This window comes from Lepidochelys olivacea (genome assembly GCF_965140295.1).
Source record: "Lepidochelys olivacea isolate rLepOli2 genome assembly, chromosome: 8".
NCBI classification, from domain to species: Eukaryota; Metazoa; Chordata; order Testudines; family Cheloniidae; genus Lepidochelys; species Lepidochelys olivacea.
This window is the reverse complement of record NC_140418.1, coordinates 92,907,212-92,934,667: the sequence shown is the minus strand read 5'-3', so window position 1 is coordinate 92,934,667 and position 27,456 is coordinate 92,907,212. Positions and strand designations below refer to the sequence as shown.

General features: G+C 41.4%; 1 protein-coding gene across 1 annotated transcript in view; it reads left to right on the top strand.

The window, feature by feature from the left end:
* The window catches only part of HOOK1 (hook microtubule tethering protein 1), a 55,933-nt gene that overhangs the window by 797 nt on the left and 27,680 nt on the right, over positions 1 to 27,456 (top strand). The window contains exons 2-7 of the mRNA XM_084636134.1: positions 16,503 to 16,588; positions 19,342 to 19,414; positions 19,821 to 19,871; positions 22,823 to 22,955; positions 24,456 to 24,523; positions 27,387 to 27,449. Coding sequence (XP_084492260.1) covers positions 16,503 to 16,588; positions 19,342 to 19,414; positions 19,821 to 19,871; positions 22,823 to 22,955; positions 24,456 to 24,523; positions 27,387 to 27,449 — 474 coding nt within the window. The remainder of the gene's footprint in view (positions 1 to 16,502; positions 16,589 to 19,341; positions 19,415 to 19,820; positions 19,872 to 22,822; positions 22,956 to 24,455; positions 24,524 to 27,386; positions 27,450 to 27,456) is intronic.

Here is a 27,456-nt window from a genome sequence, read left to right as displayed (position 1 = left end):
AGTCTTTAGATCTGAAGCAAAACTCCCCTACCTGCTTAGTGTTGCCATCATCACTCAATATTGGGTTAGTTTCACACTGCAATTTTAAATCCACAAAGAGTAGGATTGTCCTTTACCAGCATTCTGGAAGCATTAAACTCTTCTCTCATGCTTTAACCTGTTTTGAGGTTTGGTTTTAACTCCAGACTCTCTTGATCTGTGGTATCCAGAATCTTGTTGCTTTTTCTTTTGGGGTTTCCTTTCCACCTCTTACAACAGCAGATCACAGTCCGGCTTATGAGAGTGTGATTGAAGAGGCTGACCTGCTCCGTGTGTCTCTGTCACAAGAATGACACCTTCATTCTCAGGTTCCCTTTAATGCAATCCCTCGCCCTCTGATGATAGGCTGTGCAGTTCTGTGCTTTGATTAAACATTTATAGCTATCGCTGCTTCTAAAATAAAGTCCCACAGGAGGAAGTTTTATGTTTAAAAAATGGAGATTATATGTTTAAGAGACATTTACAAACAATTTACACCCCAGAGGAGGAGAGAGACTGTTTAAAATTAATTATCCTTCTCTCCTTTTAGTCTACTGCTGTCTTTATAAAAAAAAAAAAAGAGTACTTGTGGCACCTTAGAGACTAACCAATTTATTTGAGCATAAGCTTTCGTGAGCTACAGCTCACTTCAAATAAATTGGTTAGTCTCTAAGGTGCCACAAGTACTCTTTTTTTTTTTTTTTGCGACTACAGACTATCACGGCTGCTACTCTGAATCCTCTCTTTTAAAGTTTCTCTCCACAGCTGAATGTGACTGTCAAATCTGCCCCATCATTTAAGTTACCAGAGATCTGCAACAATCTTGTCTAAAATGCTAGTGGTTTTGTGTGTGACATTAAAAAACAAACAACACAAAAAACCTCTTTGGCTACTGTCTTGAAATAATACTTGTGCAGAGTAATGTTAATTTTTAAAAAATAGTAATTTATATTTTATAATGTGTGTGTGAGAGAGAGAGAGAATTTTAATTTTTTCTAACTATTAAGTGGAAAGAAATAGGAATCGGACTTGATATGTTCTTTTACCAGCTTCTCGATTATGGTAGAAGGCTGCAGACCACTGAATTATGCATCAGCTTACGAAAGCTTATGCTCAAATAAATTGGTTAGTCTCTAAGGTGCCACAAGTACTCTACTCCTTTTCTTTTTGTGAATACAGACTAACACGGCTGCTACTCTAAAACCTGTCATAGTTAACAGGAGTGCTTTTGTGCCCTTTTAATATGCAAAGGGAAAATACTGCTTATGCTTACATCTCTGACCTAATAACCAAGGCTGTAAGAGATTGGGAAGGGAAATCTTAGAATCATAAACTTGTAGGACTGGTAGGGACCTTGAGAGGTCATCTACTCCAATCCTGTGCACTCATGGAAGAACTAAGTATTATCTAGACCATCCCTGACAGGTGTTCGTCTAACCTGCTCTTAAAAATCTTCAATGATGGAGATTCCACAACCTCCCAAGGCAATTTATTCCAGTGCTTAACTACCATGACAGGAAGTTTTTCCTCATGTCCAGTCTAAACTGCCCTTGCTGCAATTTAAGCCATTGCTTCTTGTCCTATCCTCAGAGGTTAAGGAGAACATTTTTTTCCTCCCTCTCCTTGTAACAACCTTTTATGTACTTGAAAACTGTTATCATGTCCCCTCTCAGTCTTCTCTTCTCCAGACTAAACAAACCCAGTTTTTTCAGTCTTCCCTCATAGGTTATGTTTTCTAGACCTTTAATCATTTTTGTTGCTCTTCTCTGGACTTTCTCCGATTTGTCCACATCTTTCCTGAAATGTGGCACCCAGAATTGGACAGAATACTGCAGTTGAGGCCTAATCACCATGGAGTAGAGCGGAAAAATTACATCTCGTGTCTTGCTTACAACACTCCTGCTAATACATCCCGAAATTATGTTTGCTTTTTTTGCAACAGTGTTACACTGTTGACTCATATTTTAGCTTGTGATCCACTGTGGCCCCAAGATCACTTTCTGCAGTACTCCTTCCTAGGCAGTCTTTTCCCATTTTGTATGTGTGCAACTGACTGTTCCTTCCTAGGTGGAGTACTTTGCATTTGTCTTTGTTGAATATCATCCTGTTTACTTCATACCACTTCTCCAGTTTGTCCAGGTTATTTTGAATTTTAATCCTACCCTCTAAAGTACTTGCAACCCCTCCCACCTTGGTATCATCTGCAAACTTTATATGTGTACTCTCTATACCATTATCTAAATCTTTGATGAAGTTATTGAACAGAACCAGACCCAGAACAGATCCCTGCAGAACCCCATGCGATATGCCCTTCCAGCTTGACTGAGAACTACCAGTTTTCCAACCTGTTATGTGCTCACCTTATAGTTGCTCCATCTGGGTTGTATTTCCTTAATTTGTTTATGAGAAAGTCACAGGAGACGGTATAAGAAGCCTTACAAAAATCAAGATATACTACATCTACCACTCTCCCCCCCCCCATGGCTTGTTCCGCTTGTTCCTGGATCAGGAAGCAAATTAACTGGAAGTGAAATTTTTTATAAGTAGAAAAATTGCTATTATGTTATAATTTGCATAAGAATCAAGTGACGTTTCTTGTAACGAACAAGTTATTGTTGCAATAACAATGGTTTTGGAGCAGTGGGCAGGTTTGACCATTCTCAGATACCAATATCCTTTGCATCTGATCATTATCTTTTCAGCATTAGCTTGGGTTTGGAAGCCTGTTAGATTATTAACAAAAACAATGAAAGGAAACTTACACCCAGTTAACACTTAAAGTGCAGACTTAAATTGACAAAAGCAAAAATGTAAGATCTTAAAACATTTAGTACAGCGGTTCTCAAGCTCTTCAAAATTTGCAGGGCTTCATGTGCAACAAATAATTTGATTAATCAAAATTGAACATTCTCCTTCAGTTCTGCTCATATTTTGGCTGATTTCTTGTCTCCCTAGTTGAGGACTTGCAGGTTCAAAGTGGCTTTGTCAAAAGATTTTGGTGGAACTGTATTGTACCAAATATTGAGAGACTTGCAGTAGGAATTATGTAAAGCCAGTGTTAGTTATACCAGGGCTATCTGGTCCAGAATGTTTCTTTGGAAATACTAGCCAGTTGGTGGGTGCCACATGGGAATGGGGGAGGGGAATTAATCACTCTTTAGAAGTAATTTAGAAATGCAGGGATAAAAAAATAACCAAGATAGAGATGGTTTAGCAGGACTTATAGGAAGTGGAACTCCATTTCTTACTCTTCCAACAAATTCAAACCATGTGCATGCATATATGGAGTAAAGTATTTGTAAATATATGGGTATGTTTTGATTACAGGGTCATGGAATTCAGATTCTCAATAATAGTTTAAAAATAACTTCATTTTTTTCTGCTAGCACATGCATAGTGTTACATGTTCAACATGTACAAAAATTAAATTCTGTATCTCTTTTCAGTCTGCCTTTCCTTCATCTTAGCATTGTTTCAGGGTTTTTTTTAGTTTTTTCCATTAATATACAAATAAAAATAGCCAATCCGAAGGCTCGCTGTAGCATAGATAAGAATCCAGAATTTTTTCTTAGTGCTGAAATGGGTGTGTCTAACTTATTTTTATTAGGACAGCTTTAGACATTATGGGCCTAACTCTCATTTATACCTCAGCTGTTTATACAGCTCTAATCATGGAAAGGGACCATAAAGTGAGTGTAATTATAATTTATTTCCACATAAAGTTCCCTTTAAACTGTTAGAGCAATGTAAAGGGGCCGTAGTGAAAATGAGAATCAGGCCCTGTACATTCAGATTGTTTGTGTGTTGCTATTACAGGGTGTACGTATTGCCATATGTGTGGTGGTGTGTGTTCTGTTTTTCTGGTCTTACATCGTATTTCACTGATGTAACACGTAAGTTAGTGAATGCTTAACGGTATTAATAACCATATGCTGCTACAGTCTATGCAACTTTAATTTTCTATAACTATATCTAATATAGAATTCACTTCCAAAATAACAGTGGGGTGGGGGGAAGATGCTTTGTATTTGAAAGAATAGTTAATAGAGACTGTGAGCTATAATTATCTATAATATTAAGTGGTTTCAATTATTCTAGGTAATCATGAAAGAGAAGCTCAAGTGGTTTGTATTATCATTAGTATTGCAGAGGGATGTTCACCTTATTCATCATCTTCCTTTTGGTTATGCATTTTTACTGATGCAATCACTGTAGCATAAATACATATCCTCCATTGGGGGAGGGGAAAATGTGAATTACAAGTGTTAACTAATATTTGTACATATTGGATACCTGTTTAATATTTCAAAGTCATCACAGAATTAGTATGTTCTTCAGTCTGCTGTCTCATGGAATACTGTATTTTCAAATATAAAAAAGTTAGCTTAGTCAGATTAAGAAACATATTTTTATAAGTGCCCAGGAGAAACTGAACTTCTGTTGATCTAACATTATTACTTCCACACTAGTCCTCAAACTTAGATTTTCTGAATTGTGTCCCCAGAAAGAGAGCCTTTATTCCCTTCATATTAGGGAAACCACAATGCTTTCCACTGAGTTAAGAATGGAAATAATACCTGCAGCAACAGTCAGGGGGAAGCTATCTTTAGAGAAGACTTGTGTCATAGACACCTGTGTCACAGTGTCTTAGATATTTAAGTGCCTGGAACAATAGTATCTAGATAGTTTCTTAACATGCTAAAGTAATTGCTTCTCTTGAATTTCCTTTAGCATTGTGCTTTATATCAGAGGAGGCATGTGGCCAAATTATGCTTTTACATAGTTACTTTAGATTTACACCAGAATAACAGAACAGAATTTCTTTTTTTTTTTAGTAACATGACAAATACATACATGCAGTGCACTGACTTGCCTTTATGATGTCCAAGCATTACTTATGCCTCAGTCCTGCAAAGACACATACTTAACTTCAGGCACACGTGTAGTTCCATTGTCTCAGTGAGCCTGCTCATGTGCCTAAAGTTAAGCATGAGTGTGGTTTACCTCACACTGAAGTCAAGTGCTCAGGATCATGCCAGTAACCTACTTTCTTAGTTATGTTGACAGGAAACTTTTTTTTCTCCCTCTGTTCAGTATGTACACTTCTTATGTCTTTTAGACTGCGTTTTCACGCAAAACATATAAAACTTAACTCCTGTGATTCCAAAGTTTATGTGCTTGAGACAGTAAGTACCTAAGGAAATAGCTCTTAGCCAAGCCTTTGAGTGCTTCTACTACCTTTTTATAAGCAAAGGAGGAGAAAAGTCTTGGATATCTAGAGGAGCTATTTCATCCTCTCAAGTTCTAGCAGATGGTATTGCAGGTCAGGAATAACTCCGGCAGATGAGATTGATCACCATATTCAAGCCATCTACCTGGGCGGTTTTTAAGTTATTGTCGAGATTTATTTAGAATATATGGAAGTTGCAGTCTTAAAATCTTATTTGATCACCCACAAACCCAGGGGAAGATGCAGAGAGATTCTGCATTATAGAATGTTGAATCGCTGCCTCTGGGGAAGAAATCCTTATTTAAGATATTCTGTACTTATAGTTTCAGCCATTTGGCACTGGTAAACATTCTTAGTGTTGACTTCCTCTCTGTGAGTGGCTGCATAATGTTAGTTTGGGGCATTTTCTTAGTCCTAATCTTTTCTTTCCTCCCACTTGTAAAAAAAATCTGTAAACATTTCTATTCAAAATCTCTTTGGAGGCTAAACCTGTAGAACCTGTCCTCATAACTAATTTAGCTGTGGTAGCAGCTGGAGAGCCTCCAGATTGGATCCTTAGGTGGAAATTCGTTTTTTTCCCCCCTTCATCCAAGCACAGAAAACTAGAAACCTATCTGATAACTAGATATAAGTATGGTCCTACTTAAAAATGTATAGCTATTTGATGATGGAACATGCAACTTCTTAGGAGAAATCACATTAAGAATTATGTCGTAAGATGTGTAATACATCCTTCAAAGCATAGGCAATGCATCAGCCTAATAGTTGTGCTTCTACGTCAGAAAGTTTTTGCCCCACCCAATGGAGCAGGGAGCAAAGGTGATTTAAGTTGGATTCTGGGCTGTACTGGGTGCTAAAATGGGCCCCAGCACAAGTGAGAGCTGTTCCTGCATGCTCTAACTTGCAGGAGCCTATCAGAGATTGCCTATGGACTGCAGTGCTTGTGGCAGCCCTACACTGCACTAGGAGAATCATCCCCCTGGTCCTTTGCAGTGCCTTTGACTTCTGTAGGCTATGGGGTGGGGGATAGAATTTTCCCAGGATATATTTCTCTTCAGTGTCAGTTTAGCAAAGTTCCTGTCATTTTTCTATAAATGATTCTACTGCAAGTAATGGATCCTGCTTCCACTGAAGTCAGTTGCAAACCTCCATTGTCTTCAGAGGTCCAAAATCAGCCTGTAAATCTTGGAAAATTACTCAGACCTGTATAATATTAAAAAAACAAAACCTTGCTATTTACTTTCATATTGCCATTACCAGCAATGATGAGTTTAAAAACACACTGCGGGAGTACCAAGTATCAGAGGGGTAGCCGTCTTAGGGTACCCTAAATACTACGGAATTAGGTCGAATTTATAGAAGTCGGTTTTTTAGAAATCGGTTTTATATATCTGAGTGTGTGTGTCCCCACAGAAAATGCTCTAAGTGCATTAACTCGGCGGAGTGCTTCCACAGTACCGAGGCAAGCATAGACTTCCGGAGTGTTGCACTGTGGGTAGCTATCCCACAGTTCCCGCAGTTTCCGCTGCCCATTGGAATTCTGGGTTGAGATCCCAATGCCTGATGGGGCTAAAACATTGTCACGGGTGGTTCTGGGTACATATCGTTAGGCCCCCCTTCCCTCCCTCCCTCGGTGAAAGCAAGGGCAGACAATCGTTTTGTGTCTTTTTTCCTGAGTTACCTGTGCAGACGCCATAGCACGGCAAGCATGGAGCCTGCTCAGGTAACCGTCACCCTATGTCTCCTGGGTGCTGACAGACGTGGTACTGCATTGCTACACAGCAGCATCAACCCCTTGCCTTGTGGCAGCAGACGGTACAATAAGACTGGTAGCCGTCATAGTCATGTCCGAGGTGCTCCTGGCCACATCGGCCAGGAGCGCCTGGGCAGACATGGGCGCAGGGACTAAATTTGGAGTGACTTGACCAGGTCATTCTCTTTAGTCCTGCAGTCAGTCCTATTGAACCGTCTTATGGTGAGCAGGCAGGCAATACGGATTGCTAGCAGTCCTACTGCATCATCTTCTGCCGGGCAGCCATGAGATGTGGATGGCATGCAGTCCTTCTGCACCGTCTGCTGCCAGCCAAAGATGTAAAAGATAGATGGAGTGGATCAAAACAAGAAATAGACCAGATTTGTTTTGTATTCATTTGCTTCCCCCCCTCCCCTGTCTAGGGGACTCATTCCTCTAGGTCACACTGCAGTCACTCACAGAGAAGGTGCAGCGAGGTAAATCTAGCCATGTATCAATCAGAGGCCAGGCTAACCTCCTTGTTCCAATAAGAACAATAACTTAGGTGCACCATTTCTTATTGGAACCCTCCGTGAAGTCCTGCCTGAAATACTCTTTGATGTAAAGCCACCCTGTTTGTTGATTTTAGCTCCCTGAAGCCAACCCTGTAAGCCATGTCGTCAGTCGCCCCTCCCTCCGTCAGAGCAACGGCAGACAATCATTCCGCGCCTTTTTTCTGTGCGGACGCCATACCAAGGCAAGCATGGAGGCCGCTCAGCTCACTTTGGCAATTAGGAGCACATTAAACACCACACGCATTATCCAGCAGTATATGCAGCACCAGAACCTGGCAGAGCGATACCGGGCGAGGAGGTGACGTCAGCGCGGTCATGTGAGTGATCAGGACATGGACACAGATTTCTCTGAAAGCATGGGCCCTGCCAATGCATGCATCATGGTGCTAATGGGGCAGGTTCATGCTGTGGAATGCCGATTCTCGGCTTGGGAAACAAGCACAGACTGGTGGGACCGCATAGTGTTGCAGGTCTGGGACAATTCCCAGTGGCTGCGAAACTTTCACATGCGTAAGGGCACTTTCATGGAACTTTGTGACTTGCTTTCCCCTGCCCTGAGGCGCATGAATACCAAGATGAGAGCAGCCCACACAGTTGAGAAGCGAGTGGCGATAGCCCTGTGGAAGCTTGCAACGCCAGACAGCTACCGGTCAGTTGGGAATCAATTTGGAGTGGGCAAATCTACTGTTGGGGCTGCTGTGATGCAAGTAGCCCATGCAATCAAAGATCTGCTGATATCAAGGGTAGTGACCCTGGGAAATGTGCAGGTCATAGTGGATGGCTTTGCTGCAGTGGGATTCCCTAACTGTGGTGGGGCCATAGATGGAACCCATATCCCTATCTTGGCACCGGAGCACCAAGCCGGCATAAACCGCAAGAGGTACTTTTCAGTAGTGCTGCAAGCTCTGGTGGATCACAAGGGACGTTTCACCAACATCAACGTGGGATGGCCGGGAAAGGTACATGACTCTCGCATCTTCAGGAACTCTGGTCTGTTTCAAAAGCTGCAGGAAGGGACTTTATTCCCAGACCAGAAAATAACTGTTGGGGATGTTGAAATGCCTATATGTATCCTTGGGGACCCAGCCTACCCCTTAATGCCATGGCTCATGAAGCCGTACACAGGCAGCCTGGACAGTAGTCAGGAGCTGTTCAACTACAGGCTGAGCAAGTGCAGAATGGTGGTAGAATGTGCATTTGGACGTTTAAAGGCGCGCTGGCGCAGTTTACTGACTCGCTTAGACCTCAGCGAAACCAATATTCCCACTGTTATTACTGCTTGCTGTGTGCTCCACAATATCTGTGAGAGTAAGGGGGAGACGTTTATGGCAGGGTGGGAGGTTGAGGCAAATCGCCTGGCTGTTGGTTATGCGCAGCCAGACACCAGGGCGGTTAGAAGAGCACAGGAGGGCGCGGTACGTATCAGAGAAGCTTTGAAAACCAGTTTCATGATGGGCCAGGCTACGGTGTGAAAGTTCTGTTTGTTTCTCCTTGATGAAACCCCCCGCCCCTTGGTTCACTCTACTTCCCTGCAAGCTAACCACCCTCCCCTCCTCCCTTTAATCATTGCTTGCAGAGGCAATAAAGTCATTGTTGCTTCACATTCATGCATTCTTTATTCATTCATCACACAAATAGGGGGACGACTACCAAGGTAGCCCAGGAGGGGTGGTGGAGGAGGGAAGGAAAATGCCACACAGCACTTTAAAAGTTTACAACTTTAAAATTTATTGAATGCCAGCCTTCTTTTTTGGGGGGGGGGCAATTCTCTGTGGCGGAGTGGCTGGTTGGCCGGTTCTTGGGCATCTGGGTGTGGAGGCTATGGAACTTGGAGAGGAGGGCGGTTGGTTACACAGGGGCTGTAGTGGCAGTCTGTGCTCCAGCTGCCTTTGCTGCAGCTCAACCATACACTGGAGCATACTGGTTTGGTCCTCCAGCAGCCTCAGCATTGAATCCTGCCTCCTCTCATCACGCTGCCGCCACATTTGAGCTTCAGCCCTGTCTTCAGCCCGCCACCTCTCCTCCCGGTCATTTTGTGCTTTCCTGCACTCTGACATTATTTGCCTCCACGCATTTGTCTGTGCTCTGTCAGTGTGGGAGGACAGCATGAGCTCAGAGAACATTTCATCACGAGTGCGTTTTTTTTTCTTTCTAATCTTCACTAGCCTCTGGGCAGGAGAAGATCCTGTGATCATTGAAACACATGCAGCTGGTGGAGGAAAAAAAAAGGGACAGCGGTATTTAAAAAGACACATTTTATAAAACAGTGGCTACAGTCTTTCAGGGTAAACCTTGCTGTTAACATTACATACATAGCACATGTGCTTTCATTACAAGGTCACATTTTGCCTCCCCCCACCGCGTGGCTACCCCCTCAACCCTTCCCCCTCCCCGTGGCTAACAGCGGGGAACATTTCTGTTCAGTCGCAGGCAAACAGCTCAGCAGGAACGGGCTCCTCTGAATGTCCCCTGAAGAAAAGCACCCTATTTCAACCAGGAGACCATGAATGATATCTCACTCTCCTGAGGATAACACAGAGAGATAAAGAACGGATGTTGTTTGAGCACCAGCAAACATACACTGCAATGCTTTGTTGTACAATGATTCCCAAGTACGTGTTACTGGCCTGGAGTGGTAAAGTGTCCTACCATGAAGGACGCAATAAGGCTGCCCTCCCCAGAAACCTTTTGCAAAGGCTTTGGGAGTACATCCAGGAGAGCTGCGAATGCCAGGGCAAATTAATCCTTTCACATGCTTGTTTTTAAACCATGTATAGTATTTTAAAAGGTACACTCACCGGAGGTCCCTTCTCCGCCTGCTGGGTCCAGGAGGCAGCCTTGGGTGGGTTCGGGGGATACTAGCTCCAGGTCCAGGGTGAGAAACAGTTCCTAGCTGTCGGGAAAACCGGTTTCTCCGCTTGCTTGCTCTGAGCTATCTACAACCTCCTCCTCATCATCATCTTCTTCGTCCCCAAAACCTGCTTCCGTGTCGCCTCCATCTCCATTGAAGGAGTCAAACAACACGGCTGGGGTAGTGGTGGCTGAACCCCCTAAAATGGCATGCAGCTCATCATAGAAGTGGCATGTTTGGGGCTCTGACCCGGAGCGGCCATTCACCCCTCTGGTTTTCTGGTAGGCTTGCCTCAGCTCCTTAAGTTTCACGCGGCGCTGCTTCGGATCCCTGTTATGGCCTCTGTCCTTCATGCCCTGGGAGATTTTGACAAAGGTTTTGGCATTTCGAAAACTGGAACAGAGTTCTGATAGCACGGATTCCTCTCCCCATACAGCGATCAGATCCCGTACCTCCCATTCAGTCCATGCTGGAGCTCTTTTGCGATTCTGGGACTCCATCATGGTCACCTCTGCTGATGAGCTCTGCATGGTCACCTGCAGCTTGCCACGCTGGCCAAACAGGAAATGAGATTCAAAAGTTCGCAGTTCTTTTCCTGTCTACCTGGCCAGTGTATCTGAGTTGAGACCGCTGTCCAGAGCGGTCACAATGGAGCACTCTGGGATAGCTCCCGGAGGCCAATACTGTCGAATTGTGTCCACAGTACCCCAAATTCGAGCCGGCAAGGCCGATTTAAGCGCTAATCCACTTGTCAGGGGTGGAGTAAGGAAATCGATTTTAAGAGCCCTTTAAGTCGAAATAAAGGGCTTCATCATGTGGACGGGTGCAGGTTTACATCGATTTAACGCTGCTAAATTCGACCTAAAGTCCTAGTGTAGACCAGGGCTTAGTCTGTATCCACAAAAATGAGGAGGAGTCTGGTGGCACCTTAAAGACTAACAGAAGTAGGCTCCTCACTAGGCTGCTCTTAAACCAAACTAAATGTATATTAGCATACCTAGAAGCAAATTAAATGGCAAAGATATACTTAGCAAGCACACAAAAAAAACTCTCAGGCAAAAGTGAGCATAGCCTCATAAGAACATAAACCGATTATCTTGGTTGCCTATGTTGCTCACAGCTATCAAAAAGTGACCCTGTACAACAAAGGAGAACAGAGAGCAAGTTCTTTTTAGCAAGTGCTTCTTTCCTTTTAATCCTAATTAGCAGCTTCTATTCCAGGAGATACCAGCATGTATAAAGTAGCACTACATGTCAGAAGGTTCATTAAGACCTTGTTTGTTTACTTAAACAAGGGTTGAAAATGTTTATAGAAGTAAAGTGGTATGGCACATTGATGTGCATAGCAATCTTTAGGTATGAATGCCCATAAACTGAAAATTATGTTCTCCCAGTATAATGTCACTGGAAGTTTGAATTCAGATTTGCTCGAGCGTGACTCTTAGGCTTCTAAGCCCATCCTTACATGGGGCTGCTGTGTGTTGAGGGCTGCTCTGTTACAAGTTGAGACTAGTCCACAGCTGTTCTAGGGCTGTTTTCTCTAACTTACTTTTTATGCTACCAGGGACTACTGACTGTGTCTTTACCTACCTATTGTAATGTAGGGTAAGAACCACATCTTAATATAAAACACTCCAATTATGTTCTCTTTTTGCTTGAGCCATTTTCTGCCTGCTTATTTCAACTTAAACGCAACATCTTATGTTCTGGGCCCATGGACAATCTTTATAAAACATAATGCATAACAGTCGTCTCAAGCTTCCACAGCTTGAAACAGGGTCTCCCGCCACCCCTGCCTAAATAATCATACCCAAATTATGGGAGAATAGATGAATGAATCAATATTATCCAAAGGCCGGCAAATCCAAGCTTTGGCGAATGGATGGGAGAAGCAAAATTCCACCATTGATAATCCTTTCCTGAAACAGCTTTATCGTTTGTAGAGAGGTCTCCAAGGTAACCAGGACTCTACATATTTCACGGCTTTATAAATTGAAGTCAACACGTTAAAACTGTACTCAGAAATTAACTAGAGGCCAGTCAGAGCATGGAGCAGAAGTGTTGTCTGCGAATCTGTAGCAATAACAGGAATCCACAAAGCAGATGATCAGACACTTGACACAGTGTATCCCAGACTGTGCATGTAAAAATGTCTATTGAAGCACTGTCAGTGTTGGAGGTATGCATGTGACTTCTAGGATTTTTTTTTAAAAGGCCCCAGAGGCGATCCCGGCAATTACAGGCCAGTAAGCCTAACTTCAGTACCAGGCAAATTGGTTGAAACTGTAGTAAAGAACAGAATTATCAGACACATAGATGAACACGATTTGTTGGGAAAGAGTCAACATGGTTTTTGTAAAGGGAAATCATGCCCCATTAATTGACTAGAATTCTTTGAAAGGGCCAACAAGCATGTGGACAACGGTAATGCAGTGTATAAAGTGTACATAGATTTTCAGAAAGCCTTTGACAAGGTCCCTCACTAAAGGCTCTTAAGCAAAGTAAGTTGTCATGGGATAAGAGGGAAGGTAGTTTCATGGATCAGCAACTGGTTAAAATATAGGAAACAAAGGGTAGGAATAAATGGACAGTTTTCAGATTTGAGAGGGGTAAATAGTGGTGTCCCCCAGGGATTTGTACGGAGACCAGTCCTATTCAACATATTCATAAATTATCTGGAAAAAGGGGTAAACAGTGAGGTGGCAAAATTTGCAGATGATACAAAATTGCTCAAGACAGTTAATTCCGAAGCAGACTACCAAGAGTTACAAAGGGACCTCACAAAACTGGATGACTGGGCAACAAAATGGCAGATGAAATTCAGTGTTAATATAGGCAAAACATATTATATTGGAAAACATAATCCCAACTATACGTATAAAATGATGGGATCTAAATTAGCTATTACCACTCAAGAAAGAGATCTTGGAGTCATTGTGGATAGTTCTCTGAAAACATCCACTCAATATGCAGTGGCAGTTAAAAAAGTGAACAGAATGTTGGGAATCATGAAGAAAGGGATAGATAGAAAATATCATATTGCCTCCATATAAATCCGTGGTATGCGCACATCTTGAATACTGTGTACAGATCTGGTTGCCCTGTCCCAAAAAAACATATATTGGAATTAGAAAAGTTACAGAAAAGGGCAACAAATTATTAGGGGCATGGAGCAGCTTCCATATGAGAAGAGATTAATAAAACTGGGACTTTTCAGCTTGGAAAAACGATGAGTAAGGGGGGAAATGATAGAGGTCTATAAAATCATGACTGGTGTGGAGAAAGTAGATCAGGAATAAGAACTAGAGGTCACCAAATGAAATTAATAGGCAGCAGGTTTCAAACAAACAAAAGGAAGTTTTTCTTCACACAGTGCAGTTAACTTGTGGAATTCTTTGCCAGAGGATGTTGTGAAGGCGAAGACTATAACAAGGTTCAAAAAAGAACTAGATAAGTTCTTGGAGGGTAGGTCCATCAGTGGCTATTAGCCAGACTGGGCAGGGATGGTGTCCCTAGCCTCTGCTTGCCAGAAGCTAGGAATGGGCAACGGGATGGATCACTTGGTGATTACCTGTTCTGTTCATTCCCTCTGAAAGCCCCTGGCATTGGCCACTGTCAGAAGACAGGATATGGGGCTAGATGGACTTTTGGTCTGACCCAGTACGGCCGTTTTTATGTTCTTATGTTTTGTGCTGCTCCTGGTGGAGCATAACAGAACACTGTCCCTTGCACTGGGCTCATGATTTAGCAACTATTGAACCCTTAGATATAAACTCTTAGGGGCAGGGATTGTCACTGTGTGTGTGTGTCATAAATATAAAGGGAAGGGTAAACCCCTTTAAAATCCCTCCTGGCCAGGAAAAAAAAAACTTCTCACCTGTAAAGAGAAAAGGAGTACTTGTGGCACCTTAGAGACTAACCAATTTATTCGTGAGCTACAACTCACTTCATCGGATGCATACCGTGGAAACTGCAGCAAACTTCATATACACATAGAGAACATGAAACAATACCTCCTCCCACCCCACTGTCCTGCTGGTAATAGCTTATCTAAAGTGATCATCAAGTTGGGCCATTTCCAGCACAAATCCAGGTTTTCTCACCCTCCACCCCCCCACACACAAACTCACTCTCCTGCTGGTAATAGCCCATCCAAAGTGACAACTCTCTACACAATGTGCATGATAATCAAGTTGGGCCATTTCCTGCACAAATCCAGGTTCTCTCACCCCCCTCCAAAAAACACACACACAAACTCACTCTCCTGCTGGTAATAGCTCATCCAAAGTGACCACTCTCCCTACAATGTGCATGGTAATCAAGGTGGGCCATGTCCAGCACAAATCCAGGCTTTCTCACCCCCCCCCTTTTTTTTCTGGGACACACACACACCCACCCACCCACCCACCCCCCTCTGCCGGCAATAGCTCATCCAAACTGACCACTCTCCAAATTTAAATCCAAGTTTAACCAGAACGTCTGGGGGGGGGGGTAGGAAAAAACAAGGGGAAATAGGCTACCTTGCATAATGACTTAGCCACTTCCAGTCTCTGTTTAAGCCTAAATTAATAGTATCCAATTTGCAAATGAATTCCAATTCAGCAGTTTCTCGCTGGAGTCTGGATTTGAAGGTTTTTGTTTTAAGATAGCGACCTTCATATCTGTGATTGCGTGACCAGAGAGATTGAAGTGTTCTCCGACTGGTTTATGAATGTTATAATTCTTGACATCTGATTTGTGTCCATTTATTCTTTTACGTAGAGACTGTCCAGTTTGACCAGTGTAAATGGCAGAGGGGCATTGCTGGCACATGATGGCATAGATCACATTGGTGGATGTGCAGGTGAACAAGCCTCTGATAGTGTGGCTGATGTTATTAGGCCCTGTGATGGTGTCCCCTGAATAGATATGTGGGCACAGTTGGCAACGGGCTTTGTTGCAAGGATAAGTTCCTGGGTTAGAGGTTCTGTTGTGTGGTATGTGGTTGTTGGTGAGTATTTGCTTCAGGTTGCGGGGCTGTCTGTAGGCAAGGACTGTCCTGTCTCCCAAGATTTGTGAGAGTGTTGGGTCATCCTTTAGGATAGGTTGTAGATCCTTAATAATGCGTTGGAGGGGTTTTAGTTGGGGGCTGAAGGTGACGGCTAGTGGCGTTCTGTTATTTTCTTTGTTAGGCCTGTCCTGTAGTAGGTAACTTCTGGGAACTCTTCTGGCTCTATCAATCTGTTTCTTCACTTCCGCATGTGGGTATTGTAGTTGTAAGAAAGCTTGACAGAGATCTTGTAGGTGTTTGTCTCTGTCTGAGGGGTTGGAGCAAATGCGGTTGTATCACAGAGCTTGGCTGTAGAAGATGAATCGTGTGGTGTGGTCATAACTATTTTACATTTGGGGACAATGTATACCTTCAGATCAGCGGCACTGCTATGGGTACCCGCATGGCCCCACAGTATGCCAACATTTTTATGGCTGATTTAGAACAACGCTTCCTCAGCTCTCGTCCCCTAAAGCCCCTACTCTACTTGCGCTATATTGATGACATCTTCATCATCTGGACCCATGGAAAAGATGGAATTCCACCATGATTCCCTTGAGGAATTCCACCATGATTTCAACAACTTCCATCCCACCATCAACCTCAGCCTGGTCCAGTCCACACAAGAGATCCACTTCCTGGACACTACAGTGCTAATAAACAATGGTCACATAAACACCACCCTATACCGGAAACCTACTGACCGCTATTCCTACCTACATGCCTCCAGCTTTCACCCTGACCACACCACACGATCCATCGTCTACAGCCAAGTTTAGTTTACAATGACAGATAGGAATACCACTACTATGAAAAAACACTAGGTCAGCATATTTGAATATTTTAAACCAATATTGGTAATTGCTTTTCTGTCAAAGTATTGAGCAGAAATAGTTTATTGGCTTAGTTTACACATTTAGTTTGTGGAAGGGATTTTCATGTTCCAGACAACTTAAAATAAAGAGGCATCTTACTAAAGGTTCATACTAGGGAAAAATAGAGAAGTGTATCTAATTTCCTGTCTCTTTCTATGTTGAACTGGAAACATATTATTTGCCTTTCTTTAGTTGCAGACGTTTAATGCCTCTGGACCCTGCAAAGATGTTCAAGACTTGACAAATGGTGTTGCAATGGCACAGGTACTTCATCAAATGTAAGTTGACAGTTAAGTTCAAAAAGTATATATCAAATTACTCTATGATCTTATTTACTCTTTTACCATAGTACGAGATATTCAGAATAACAAAGTATATCTTCCTAGAAAATGTTACATATCTCAACTTGTATGATATGGGTGTTGTAACTGAGCGAAAAAGATGCCTTTATGGTGTCACAGTGGGGTTGATACTGACTGAATATCAACAACATGATAGAGTGGATGGTTTGGAGTAATTTCTCCACCCTCTTCTCCTCTGAGCTTTTAGTTTGGTTTTTTTAGTATAAGCATAGCTGAAGCACAGATTTTCCCTTCTGTCCCATAGATTGTTCAGAACTAGTTTGCGATGGAAAATTGATTTGTTACAGAATATGTTTGCAGTATTGTTGTAGTTGTGTTGGTCTCAGGATATGAGAGAGACAAGATGGGTGAGTTAATATCTTTTATTGGCCCAATTTCTGTTGGTGAAATAGAGAAGCTTTTGAGCTCCAAAGAGCTCTTCTTCAGGAGTTTGAAAGCTTGTCTCTTTCACCAACAGAAGTTGGTCCAATAAAAGATATTAACTCACCCACCTTGTCTCTCTTATTACAGAATAGTCTAATGGGAAAAGGTTTTGGGAGCATACATTGAATCTTTGTGTCTTGTTCATGGTGGAAAAAATGATATGGAATACAAACATTAGGATCATCTCTGTTCTCTTTTCTGTTTGTGTCTTCATGAATTGTTTTTGTTTTCTCAGTTAATTAATTGGGACAAACTATCCCTAAATTCCCAATAGCAGTACTCATGGAACTAGATGCAGGTCAGAATGTGCAAGGAGTACAAGATCATAATTAATTTCTCTTGACACCATTTTCATGGATATCAGTGCTTGAGTCCTTGCTCTACTTTCTTTTTAGAGAGAGGAACTGGAAATTCAGCCTACATGTCTTTGTGTAGTACTGCTATTGGGTTTGCCTAACTCCTTGACCCTTATGTTTTATGGGTAATTGGGAGCTTTTATAGTTCAAGTACTGAAGCGGTCATGGGAAAACCCCTATTTAAAAATGGGAGGGATATTGAAAATATTTTTCTGTCCTTCTGCTAAGATTACAACAGTGAATTGGGATTAGAATGGCGGAGTGGAGTCAAACACTAGTGGACATGTCACTTTGGTGGCATGCACACTGTTTGAAACTGCAGTCAGCTCAGACACAAGATCATAATATCATACTGTCCCTGAAATAATGTTATGCCTCAACTCAGCATTGTGACTTTACTGCTGGCTCAGATACGAAAAGAACGGTTTAATGCGGAGCCATATACTGTTTAAAAACACAGTTTTGGTGATTAGCAAGTTGATAAGTGTAAGCAGGTGTCTTTCCCAACTTGCTCCAAAACACACTACACACATGTTATATAAGGGCAAAGATAACCACCTGCTTAGGGTTTGGCTTTAACAAAATGATTCAAAGTGAAGTTACACAACTTTAAGCCCAAAATTACTCCTTCGGTTTGACTGCTCTTAGGGTTGCTCCCCGAGGACTGGTTAGCCTGGATCCTCTGACCAAAGGGACAGCACCCACTTCTGTATCTTGGCTGGGTTAACAAACTGCACCTACCACAATCAGCAGAGATTAGTTAGCGTCTTCCTGCTGTAACTACATCCTCACAGTTTGACAACGAACCATTGATAACTGCTCTTTGAGTACGGTGTCTCAGCCAGTTCTTCACCCACTTTATAGTAGTTTCTTCTCAACCACATTTCCCTAGTTTGCTTATGAGAACATCTTGTGGGACTGTGACAAGAGCCTTACTAAAATCAAGATGCGTCATGTATACTGTTTCCCCCAGCATGGTAGGCCAGTGACCCTGTCAAAGAAAGAAATTCAGTTGGTTTGGCATGATTTGTTTTTGACAAACCCATGCTGGCTATTCCTTATAACACTGTTATTCTCCAAGTGCTTACAAATTGATTGTTTAATAACTTATTCCAATATTGTTAAATGGTTCCATTGGTAAAGTAATAGCATGCATATGGACTGGCCTTTAAAGTCTCTCAAAGTCTCTTAATGAGAGCAAGATCCATTCAGTGGGACAACTTTATATTAGTGGCTCTGAAAAGAAATAGAAAAAGTTATGTAAAATGACAATCTAGAACAAATAACTTTTTCTTTCCTAATTCCATTGACTAATTAAACTGCTATAGGATAAGTGTTTAAATATGTTTACTCTAACTGTAATTGCTCTAGCTGGTTTTTGTCAGTTCAGATTTTTTTTAAATTGTTTATTCTAAACAGAAACATGATTTTTTTTGTCTGATGTTACAAAGCACAAAAACTAGGCACAGTAAAGAAATATTTTAGATATTTGTGTTTTAATTCACTATATTCTTGAAGCCTCAAAATTTCTTCTGCCCTGCAGAGTGGAGTGTCTTCTAAGGAATCTCCTTCCTTCGAAATTTTTAAGGTCAGGCTTGACAAAGCCCTGGCTGGGATGATTTAGTTGGGGATTGGTCCTGCTTTGAGCAGAGGGTTGGACTAGATGACCTCCTGAGGTCCCTTCCAACCCTGATATTCTGTGATTCTCTGATACCTAGCTTCCATGTCTTGTTCAGTAGAATTCACTCTCCAGGACAGAAAATTTCCAAGAATGTACCTCTTCAGATACTGTAGTGAATTTTCTAATATAAAACTAATGCTGGAGGTCTGATGTCTTATTTGAATTATGCCATTTTAATGTTTAGTAAATACATTTTATTTTTATTCTAGAGATGTTGCCTGGTTTGATGAATCATGGCTAAGCCGTATTAAAGAAGATGTTGGTGACAATTGGAGAATAAAGGTACCAAAAATGAAAGTTGGCAAAAGCTATTTGCAGTTGCTTAGGATGATTTTTCCTGAGTTTATCTAATATTACTATGTTGTAGTGTTGGGTGTGTCTGTGTGTGTCTGTGTGTGTGTGTGTGTGTGTGTGTGTGTGTCAAAAAGAGCAATAATTAACACATATATTCAAATTATATGTAACCGACTTGAACATATTTTACTATGATCTATGCTTCACATGCAGTTCCTTTCTCATCTTAATTTTGTCCCAGCCTCATTAAATATTTTTGTCATAAAACTACAGTGTACATTTTTTTTAAATGAAAAATAAAATGCAGTCAGATTATACTTTTGTTTTTTATCAGAGAAAAGTATCTATTCTTAATAGTAGCATATAACCAATGTTATCTTTTATACACTGTTAGGCCAGTAATCTGAAAAAGGTTCTGCAAGGAATTATGGACTACTATCATGAGGTATGGAAAAAGCAGCAGTTTTGTTGTTTTTGTTCATATAACACATAAGGATTGGTCTTTTTTGCTAAAGTTAATCCTGACTCTAGAATCATACTTACCTGTTCCTATAATGATACTCTTTTTGTGAAATGTATGTTTATCGCGTGGTATAAATGAAAATTCTCTCAATATAGAAATACTGAGGCCGCGTGTAAAACTTGTTTGGGTGGAGTGATGGGTATTTCTCAAGCATGCTATGACTTGACCAAGTAATAGAAACTCTGTAGAACTCAACACTGTGAATTTACACTGTCTAGTCCATTATGTTTTTAGCAGCAGACATGTTCAGCCAGCTGCAAATGAAATTCTCCACAACCTGGTTCTGCCTCTTTACTACGACATTAATGATTGCACATCCTGCAGAAACATGCTTGCTGCCATATAAGAAGAAAGTGAGGCTTTTGATATTGCATATTTATAAAAGCATCCTTTTGTGGAAAAGTATGCGACCTTATTTGGCTTTAAAAGCTAACTAGAGCTAGGCCTTATAACTATTTGGATGAGAAATCCCAGGAGGGGAGAGAACATCCTGTGAAACAATTTGTGCTGCTGCTCTTAGGTTCTGCAAATAGAAAAAACTGATTCTCTTAGCTTCATGGGTAGCCTGAAAGCTTTTAATATTTTGCGTGGTTTTTTTTTTTTTGAAAGAAGCAAGGATAATCTTATTTGATATTTATTCACTTAGTTACTTTTCTCCACAGTACGCTTTCAAAATCAGTATTTATTTTTGCCAGAATCCACTTACTCATTGGATAATTTTGCTTTACTCGTGACTGAGAGATAGTCACTTCTATTCAAAGCTCCTTATTGTCACTTTCCAAAGCAATCTCTTGGGCTAAAATTTCAAATCTCTGTTCTAAGACTCAACGCAAATTGTTCTGGAAAACTTGCAGGGAGGGGGCGAAAAAAAACTTGAATAAATTGATCAGACACTTAAATAAATGCACATTCAGGTTTTGACAAAATAATAATTTGATCACAGTACTTTTTCTGTTAGATTGTTAAGAAAAGGATACTAAATGACAACTGTTAATACACCACCCAACCTTGAGCCTTGAATTGCTATAAAGTGAGGCAGTTTAAAGTTAAGATTCCCACAATAACCCTAATTCTGCCTGCTTGAACGCTTTTTTTTTTTAAACAAAAAGATATTTCATTCTGTGATTATGTGCAAGATAACCAGCTTCCATTTGACAAACACAATATAATAATGAAAACAAACAACTTTTTTATGTCCTTCTCTCCCACTAAGATTGTCAATTGTGTTTATCTAATACAGCTATCACCAACCAGTCGATCGTGATCGACTGGTCTATCCTGGAGGATCTCCCAGTCGATCACAATCTCCAGTGTGCAGCTGGGCTGCTGCCAAGATAGGCTCCCTGCTGCCCCGGCCCCACGCCGCTCCTGGAAGCGGCCAGCGCAGCCTGGGGGTGGGGGGTCAGGGGTCTCCCGCCACACGCTGCTCCTGCCTGTAAGCACTGTCCCCACAGCTCCCTTTGGCTGGGAATGGGGAGCTGTGGGGGCGGTGCCTGCAGAGGGGGCATCACACACAGCCACATGCTCCCTGCCCCCAGGGGCTGCATTGGCCCTTTCCAGGAGTGGCATGGGGCCAAGGTAGGCAGAGAGCCTGCCTTAGTGGCAGCCATGCTGCGCCACTGACCGGGAGCCATTGGAGATAAGTGCTGCCCCACGGGAGGTTGCACCCCAGCCCTGAGCCCCCTCCTGGAGCCAGCACCCCGAGTCCCTTCTTGCACCCTGAACCCCCTCCTGCACCCTAAGCCCCAGCCCTGACCCTCCTCCCAGGATGAGCACCTCCACCCCTTCCTGCATCCCAGCCCTGACCCACCTCCCAGAGCCAGCACCCCGAATCCCCTCCTACACCCCAACACTCTGCCCCAGTCTGGAGCCCCCTCCTGCACCCAAACTCCCTCCCAGAGCTTGCACTCCTCACCCCCTCCTGCATCCCAACCCTCTGCCCCAGGCTCAGCCTAGAGCCCCCTCACACATTGTGAAACTCTCGGCCCCAGCCCAGAGCCCTCATCCCTTCCCGAACCCCAACCCCCTGCCCCAGCCTGGTGAAAGCGAGTGAAGCTGTGGGAGAGCGAATGAGGGGGAGGGCGGGGTGGAATGGAGTGAGTGGGATGGGACTTTGGGGAAGGGACGGGGCCTCAGGGAGCGGGCAGGGTAGATCGTGGGTTGACCTTAAATTCAAAAAGTGATCTTGGGTGTAAAAAGGTTGGAGACCATTGATGTAAAATGTAGAAACAGTATTTTGTATTACTGCTCACCTGTTCCAGGAACATGTAACTAGTGATCATATAATACTTATGTGCAGGGGGCTGAGCAGGTATAAAACCCCTGAATTTTGTGCAGTTAGTGCATTGCTATTGCATATCCATTTTAAGGAACTCATCACCGTAGAATCTAGGTGTAATGTAGGCCTTTTTGTATTAACATATAGTATGGCACATTTTCATGGGTGGTGTATATGTGTTTTGGGTGCGTGGTTTTTTTTTTTTTTAGGGGGTTTTCCTGGAGATACTGCTTTAAAGCTATACATCCCTCCAGCTGTTTTGTTTTTCTAGGCCTTATCAAATTTCTTACTATTTTTCTTCATAGTCTTATTTCCTTAATTCAGTATTGCTATCTGAGTATGTTACCATTAGCAAAAGGCTGGGTGACAGACTAAGTAGTTCTTCTGTGTATAGTAACTCAAAGTGGTGTCTAGGGTCTTTCCTCCTCTGTCTCCAAAGATCATATTTACCTCCAGTAATATTTCCAGTTTTTTTGTCCAGACTGTGTTTCCCAGGCCAGATCTTTTTTTGCATGATAGATTAATATGTATATGGATGCTAAATCTTCATCATGCATATAATTGAAATGCCAAACTTATCTTTTATATTTTGCAGTTTTTAGGCCAGCAGATTTCAGAAGAACTTGTTCCTGACTTAAATCAGATATCTGAACATTCAGATCCTACAGAGCTGGGCAGGTTACTGCAGCTTATTTTAGGTTGTGCAGTCAACTGTGAAAAGAAACAAGGTACATGCTGTTTTCACCTGTTGAAACTATACCTAGGAACAACCTCCTGAGGCAACCCTTACTGTAGGAAATAGCAAATAGTAGCACACATACAGAATAAGATGGAATTGATGTCACATTTAAAAAATACTTTCTGTTCCTGAATCAAACAGTAGGTTTTAGCCTCTTTCTGCTAATGTGTTATACAATATTATTATCATAAACTCTTTGAAATTGGAGTTTGTGAAAACTAATAATAACTTTAGAAAGTGTCTGCATTCAGGTTCTTAGCTTGGCGTCAAATATTTTTTGTTAAAAGTGAACTGGAAAGTGACTTTTACATTTATTACTTATACTTTATAAAATCCTGGATTGATAACAAAATATGTGCCCAAGCATAAAATTTACAAATGAATAACTTAAACTATTGGTTTTAAAATGTATCTCTTATTTATCTGTAAAGGTCTAAGATGATTGCTTTTTGGTTGTTAATGCCCACATAAGCACCCATTACAGTGCAGGAAAACGCTTTGATCATTAATTAAATGACTTTTTTTTATTGAAAGTCTCTTTTGCATCAGTGATTATTTAGCAAAGTGGTATCATCTTGCATTGAGAATTAAAACATTTAGTGATGACATTTCATCTACCACGGTTCGTGTGCTATCTCAGTGACAAGTGTTTCTCCACCAAAAAATTTGAAAACTCAAACAAACCAAATAAAGCTGACACAGTAGGGTCAAATGTAAACTGGCAAAACTTTGGAAATGTAGATATTTAAAGGCTTTTCACTCCTCTGTACATACTGTAAATTTTAGAAGTACTCATAGTAAATAAGGTGTTAAATTGTTCTAATATGTCATGTGTTGTAAAATTTACAACTTTCATGCTGGAATGAAAAGCCTTAGTTTGAATTTTGGTCTCCTGTGAGTTTAAATGAAGCCCTTCTGTCTTAAATAGTAGTTTAATTTTGTGTTGTGAAATGGTGTAAATAGAAACTACAGCTTTTGCAATGCATAACATAAGCTATCTGTGCTATAAAACAACAGGTGCCTTTGTGGAAAAAGTTGTATTGTAAAGCTTTAGATCTGGTCGGTCAGTCTTCTTTTTTCTTAGTTAGCAGTCAAAAACATTTTGCAGTAATATTCTAGTCCTAGTATGTTCAAAGGGCCAAATTTTCTCTTGGCTATGTGTCTACCTCGGAAGGAAAACTTTGTCCTTAATCTAATCTTGCAAACTTCCGTATGATACAACCCATTGAAATTATGTGAGTAAACGTATGGGAGAATTGGGCCTATGTATATAGGGCCTCACTCCATATTTACTAATATGTCAGCATCACTGAAACTATTCTTAATAAGAGCAATAACTTTTTTGGAAATGATTTGTCATAGAATTATCATGTTCTTTGTTACATTGATGTCTGCTTTGTGGAAAGGGCAGAACATATGCCACTTCAAGCCATTTTACGGTAAATGTTGTCATAAGTAAATTATTGCAAATACTTTTTCGCCATTACAGAACATATACAAAATATAATGACCCTAGAAGAGTCTGTTCAACATGTTGTTATGGCTGCTATTCAAGAGGTAAGTAATAATTCATGTATAAACAGGAAATCTTGAATATAAATATATAGAGCCAGATCTTTACACCCTGCCCCTCTTCCCTTTCCAGCTGTTTTGCATTGATCACCAGGAAAAAGGAACCAGAAAGCTTCCTTAAAGGCAGTTGGGCATTCCCCGTGTGTCTTGTAAACAGCTCTATGCTATCTGTTCTCAATTCAGCTCTTGTGCCAGAGCACACTTTGTGTTCTGGGGATCCTTACTTGAGTGTTGGTCCTTAGAGGGCTGTTAAAAGCAGATGGAAGTTAGGGCAGCCCTTAAACTGCTCTGACTTCTGCACGGGACCAGCTCTCCTGAACTTCTTTTTCCCATGGGACCTTACCTAGCAGTTCTCTAAGTTTGGTAAAGTCTGCTTCTTTGAAGTCTGTTTTACTTGGAGCTCTTTGATTTAATTGGGGTTGGTCCTGATTTAGTTGGGGTTGGTCCTGCTTTGAGCAGGGGGTTGGACGAGATGACCTCCTGAGGTCTCTTCCAACCCTAATCTTCTATGATTCTGCTAACACCTATCCTGCACTGAAAATATATCCAGTAATAAAACCTAATACAACTTTAGTTTCGATAGTTAAGAAACCAGTTGTGTTTAAGGGTACTAAGGTTTTGTGTGTAGGTAATAATTCTGCTAATCAGAATTTTGTTTACTACATATTTTGACCTATTGAACTTCTGGCTAAAGTCTGGGTCTAGTGCTATGACTTTTTTTTTTTTTTCTGAGTAAGAGGCAAAGCTTATTAGCTGTGGTAGTTGGCAAACACAGTATCCAGTACTCCATACTAGTCTTCCAGTTGTTCCCTGTATGACAATTTATCGAAGAAATATTGGAGTGTGACAGCTGCTAATGCTGATTAAACTCATTGGGTGGACATCTGTCCACACTGAAATTGATGAGAGTTTTGCCATTGATTTCAGTGGAGCCAAAATTTAACCCATAAAGTTACTACATCTGTTTTGTTAAAAGAACAGAGTACTTTCTCTGGCTACTGTAGATCTTGAATTAACAGTTAAGTGTAACAGTGTAATACTCAAATACTAATTGTCACAGTTTCAGGGCATCTGCATCTGTATTCCTCCTCCGTGGTCCACCAAGGGCATCCATTCCAGGCTCCCAACTATCACCTCTCTTGCATGAAGACCTGCATCTCTCTCTCTCTCCTGACTGGCCGTTCTTTCAGGCTTCATGGTTCCCTACCTATACTGTTATCCCCAGAAAGACAGGGTCTGCACTTCGTGTTTTTTCCCAGAAGTTATGACTAGTGCATGGCTTGTAATCATAAGTTACCACACAGCTCTTTCTTTAGTCTTAATGTGAAAGCATTACAGGGAAAACATATTAAACAATAAAAGAACCTTCATGCATGAAAAAGTTTACCAGTGGTTACCCCCAACTCCAGACTCAAGCTCTGATAGGTTTCAGTCCTTCAAAACTCACAACTGGGTTTTCTCTGTGGTTAAGAGTTCATAGCTTTCTCAGATTCAGAACCCTGGTTGGGAAGTTCACCATTTCTTAGTATACTTCGGGCCTTTCATCTCCTATCTCTGGTAACAGATAATCAGCAGACGTGGCACACTTCTTAGGGCATAGTTTCAGAAGGCTGAGTTTTTGCATAAGTGGAGGTGGGAATTTTCATTAACCTCTTCCTAGGTATTCCTCCGGAAATCCACTTCAAACTTGGTGTCCTAAAAGTCCATTCTTGTCTTGTCCATACATTTTCAATATAATCCTTTGTACTCCCAGGCCTCACATCACATCTCCCCCTTAGAAAAGTTATGTGCAGTCCTGGCTCACAATAATACATAAACCATTCATTTAATACAATGGACCCCTGTCAAGGTTCCTTCCCCACTCTGAACTCTAGGGTACAGATGTGGGGACCTGCATGAAAAGCCCCCTAAGCTTATTTTTATCAGCTTAGGTTAAAACTTCCCCAAGGTACAAACTATTTTACCTTTTGCCCTTGGACTTTATTGCTGCCACCACCAAGCATCTAACAAATATATAACCAGGAAAGAGCCCACTTGGAAACATCTTTCCGCCCCAAATCGTCCCCAAACCCTACACCCCTTTCCTGGGGAAGGTTTGATAAAAATCCTCACCAATTTGCATTGGTGAACACAGACCCAAACCCTCGGATCTTAAGAACAATGAAAAAGCAATCAGGTTCTTAAAAGAAGAATTTTAATTGAAGAAAAAGTAAAAAAATCACCTCTGTAAAATCAGGATGGTAAATACCTTACAGGGTAATCAGATTCAAAACATAGAGAGTCCCTCTAGGCAAAACCTTAAGTTACAAAAAGACACAAAAACAGGAATATCCATTCCATTCAGCACTGCTTAATTTATCAGCCATTCAAAGAAACCAGAATCTAATGCATATCTAGCTAGATTACTTACTAAGTTCTAAGACCCCATTCCTTTTCTGTTCCTGGCAAAAACAACACACAGACAGAGCAAACCTTTGTTTCTCCCCCCCTCCAGCTTTGAAAGTATCTTGTCTCCTCATTGGTCATTTTGGTCAGGTGCCAGAGAGGTTATCCTAGCTTCTTAACCCTTTACAGGTGAAAGGGTTTTTCCTCTGGCCAGGAGGGCTTTTAAAGGTGTTTACCCTTCCCTTTATATTTTGACACCCCCAAAGATACTTAACCTTAATTCAATAAGGTTTCCCAAGGATATGCAGGAAACTTCTGTATCTGTCCACTAACAACTACTGAAGTTAAATGGGGGAGAGGTGGTAAATCCAAGTTTTTATTCAATAACAGAAGCCACTAGCTCTATAGTAAAATAGTGCAAACAGATATAATGTATGTGGCATTTTTGTTTTGTTTTTTTTAGCTCATGAGCAAGGAAATACTGAGTTCTGTCACAAATGATACATCTGGTGAAATGGAGCAACAGGTAATTG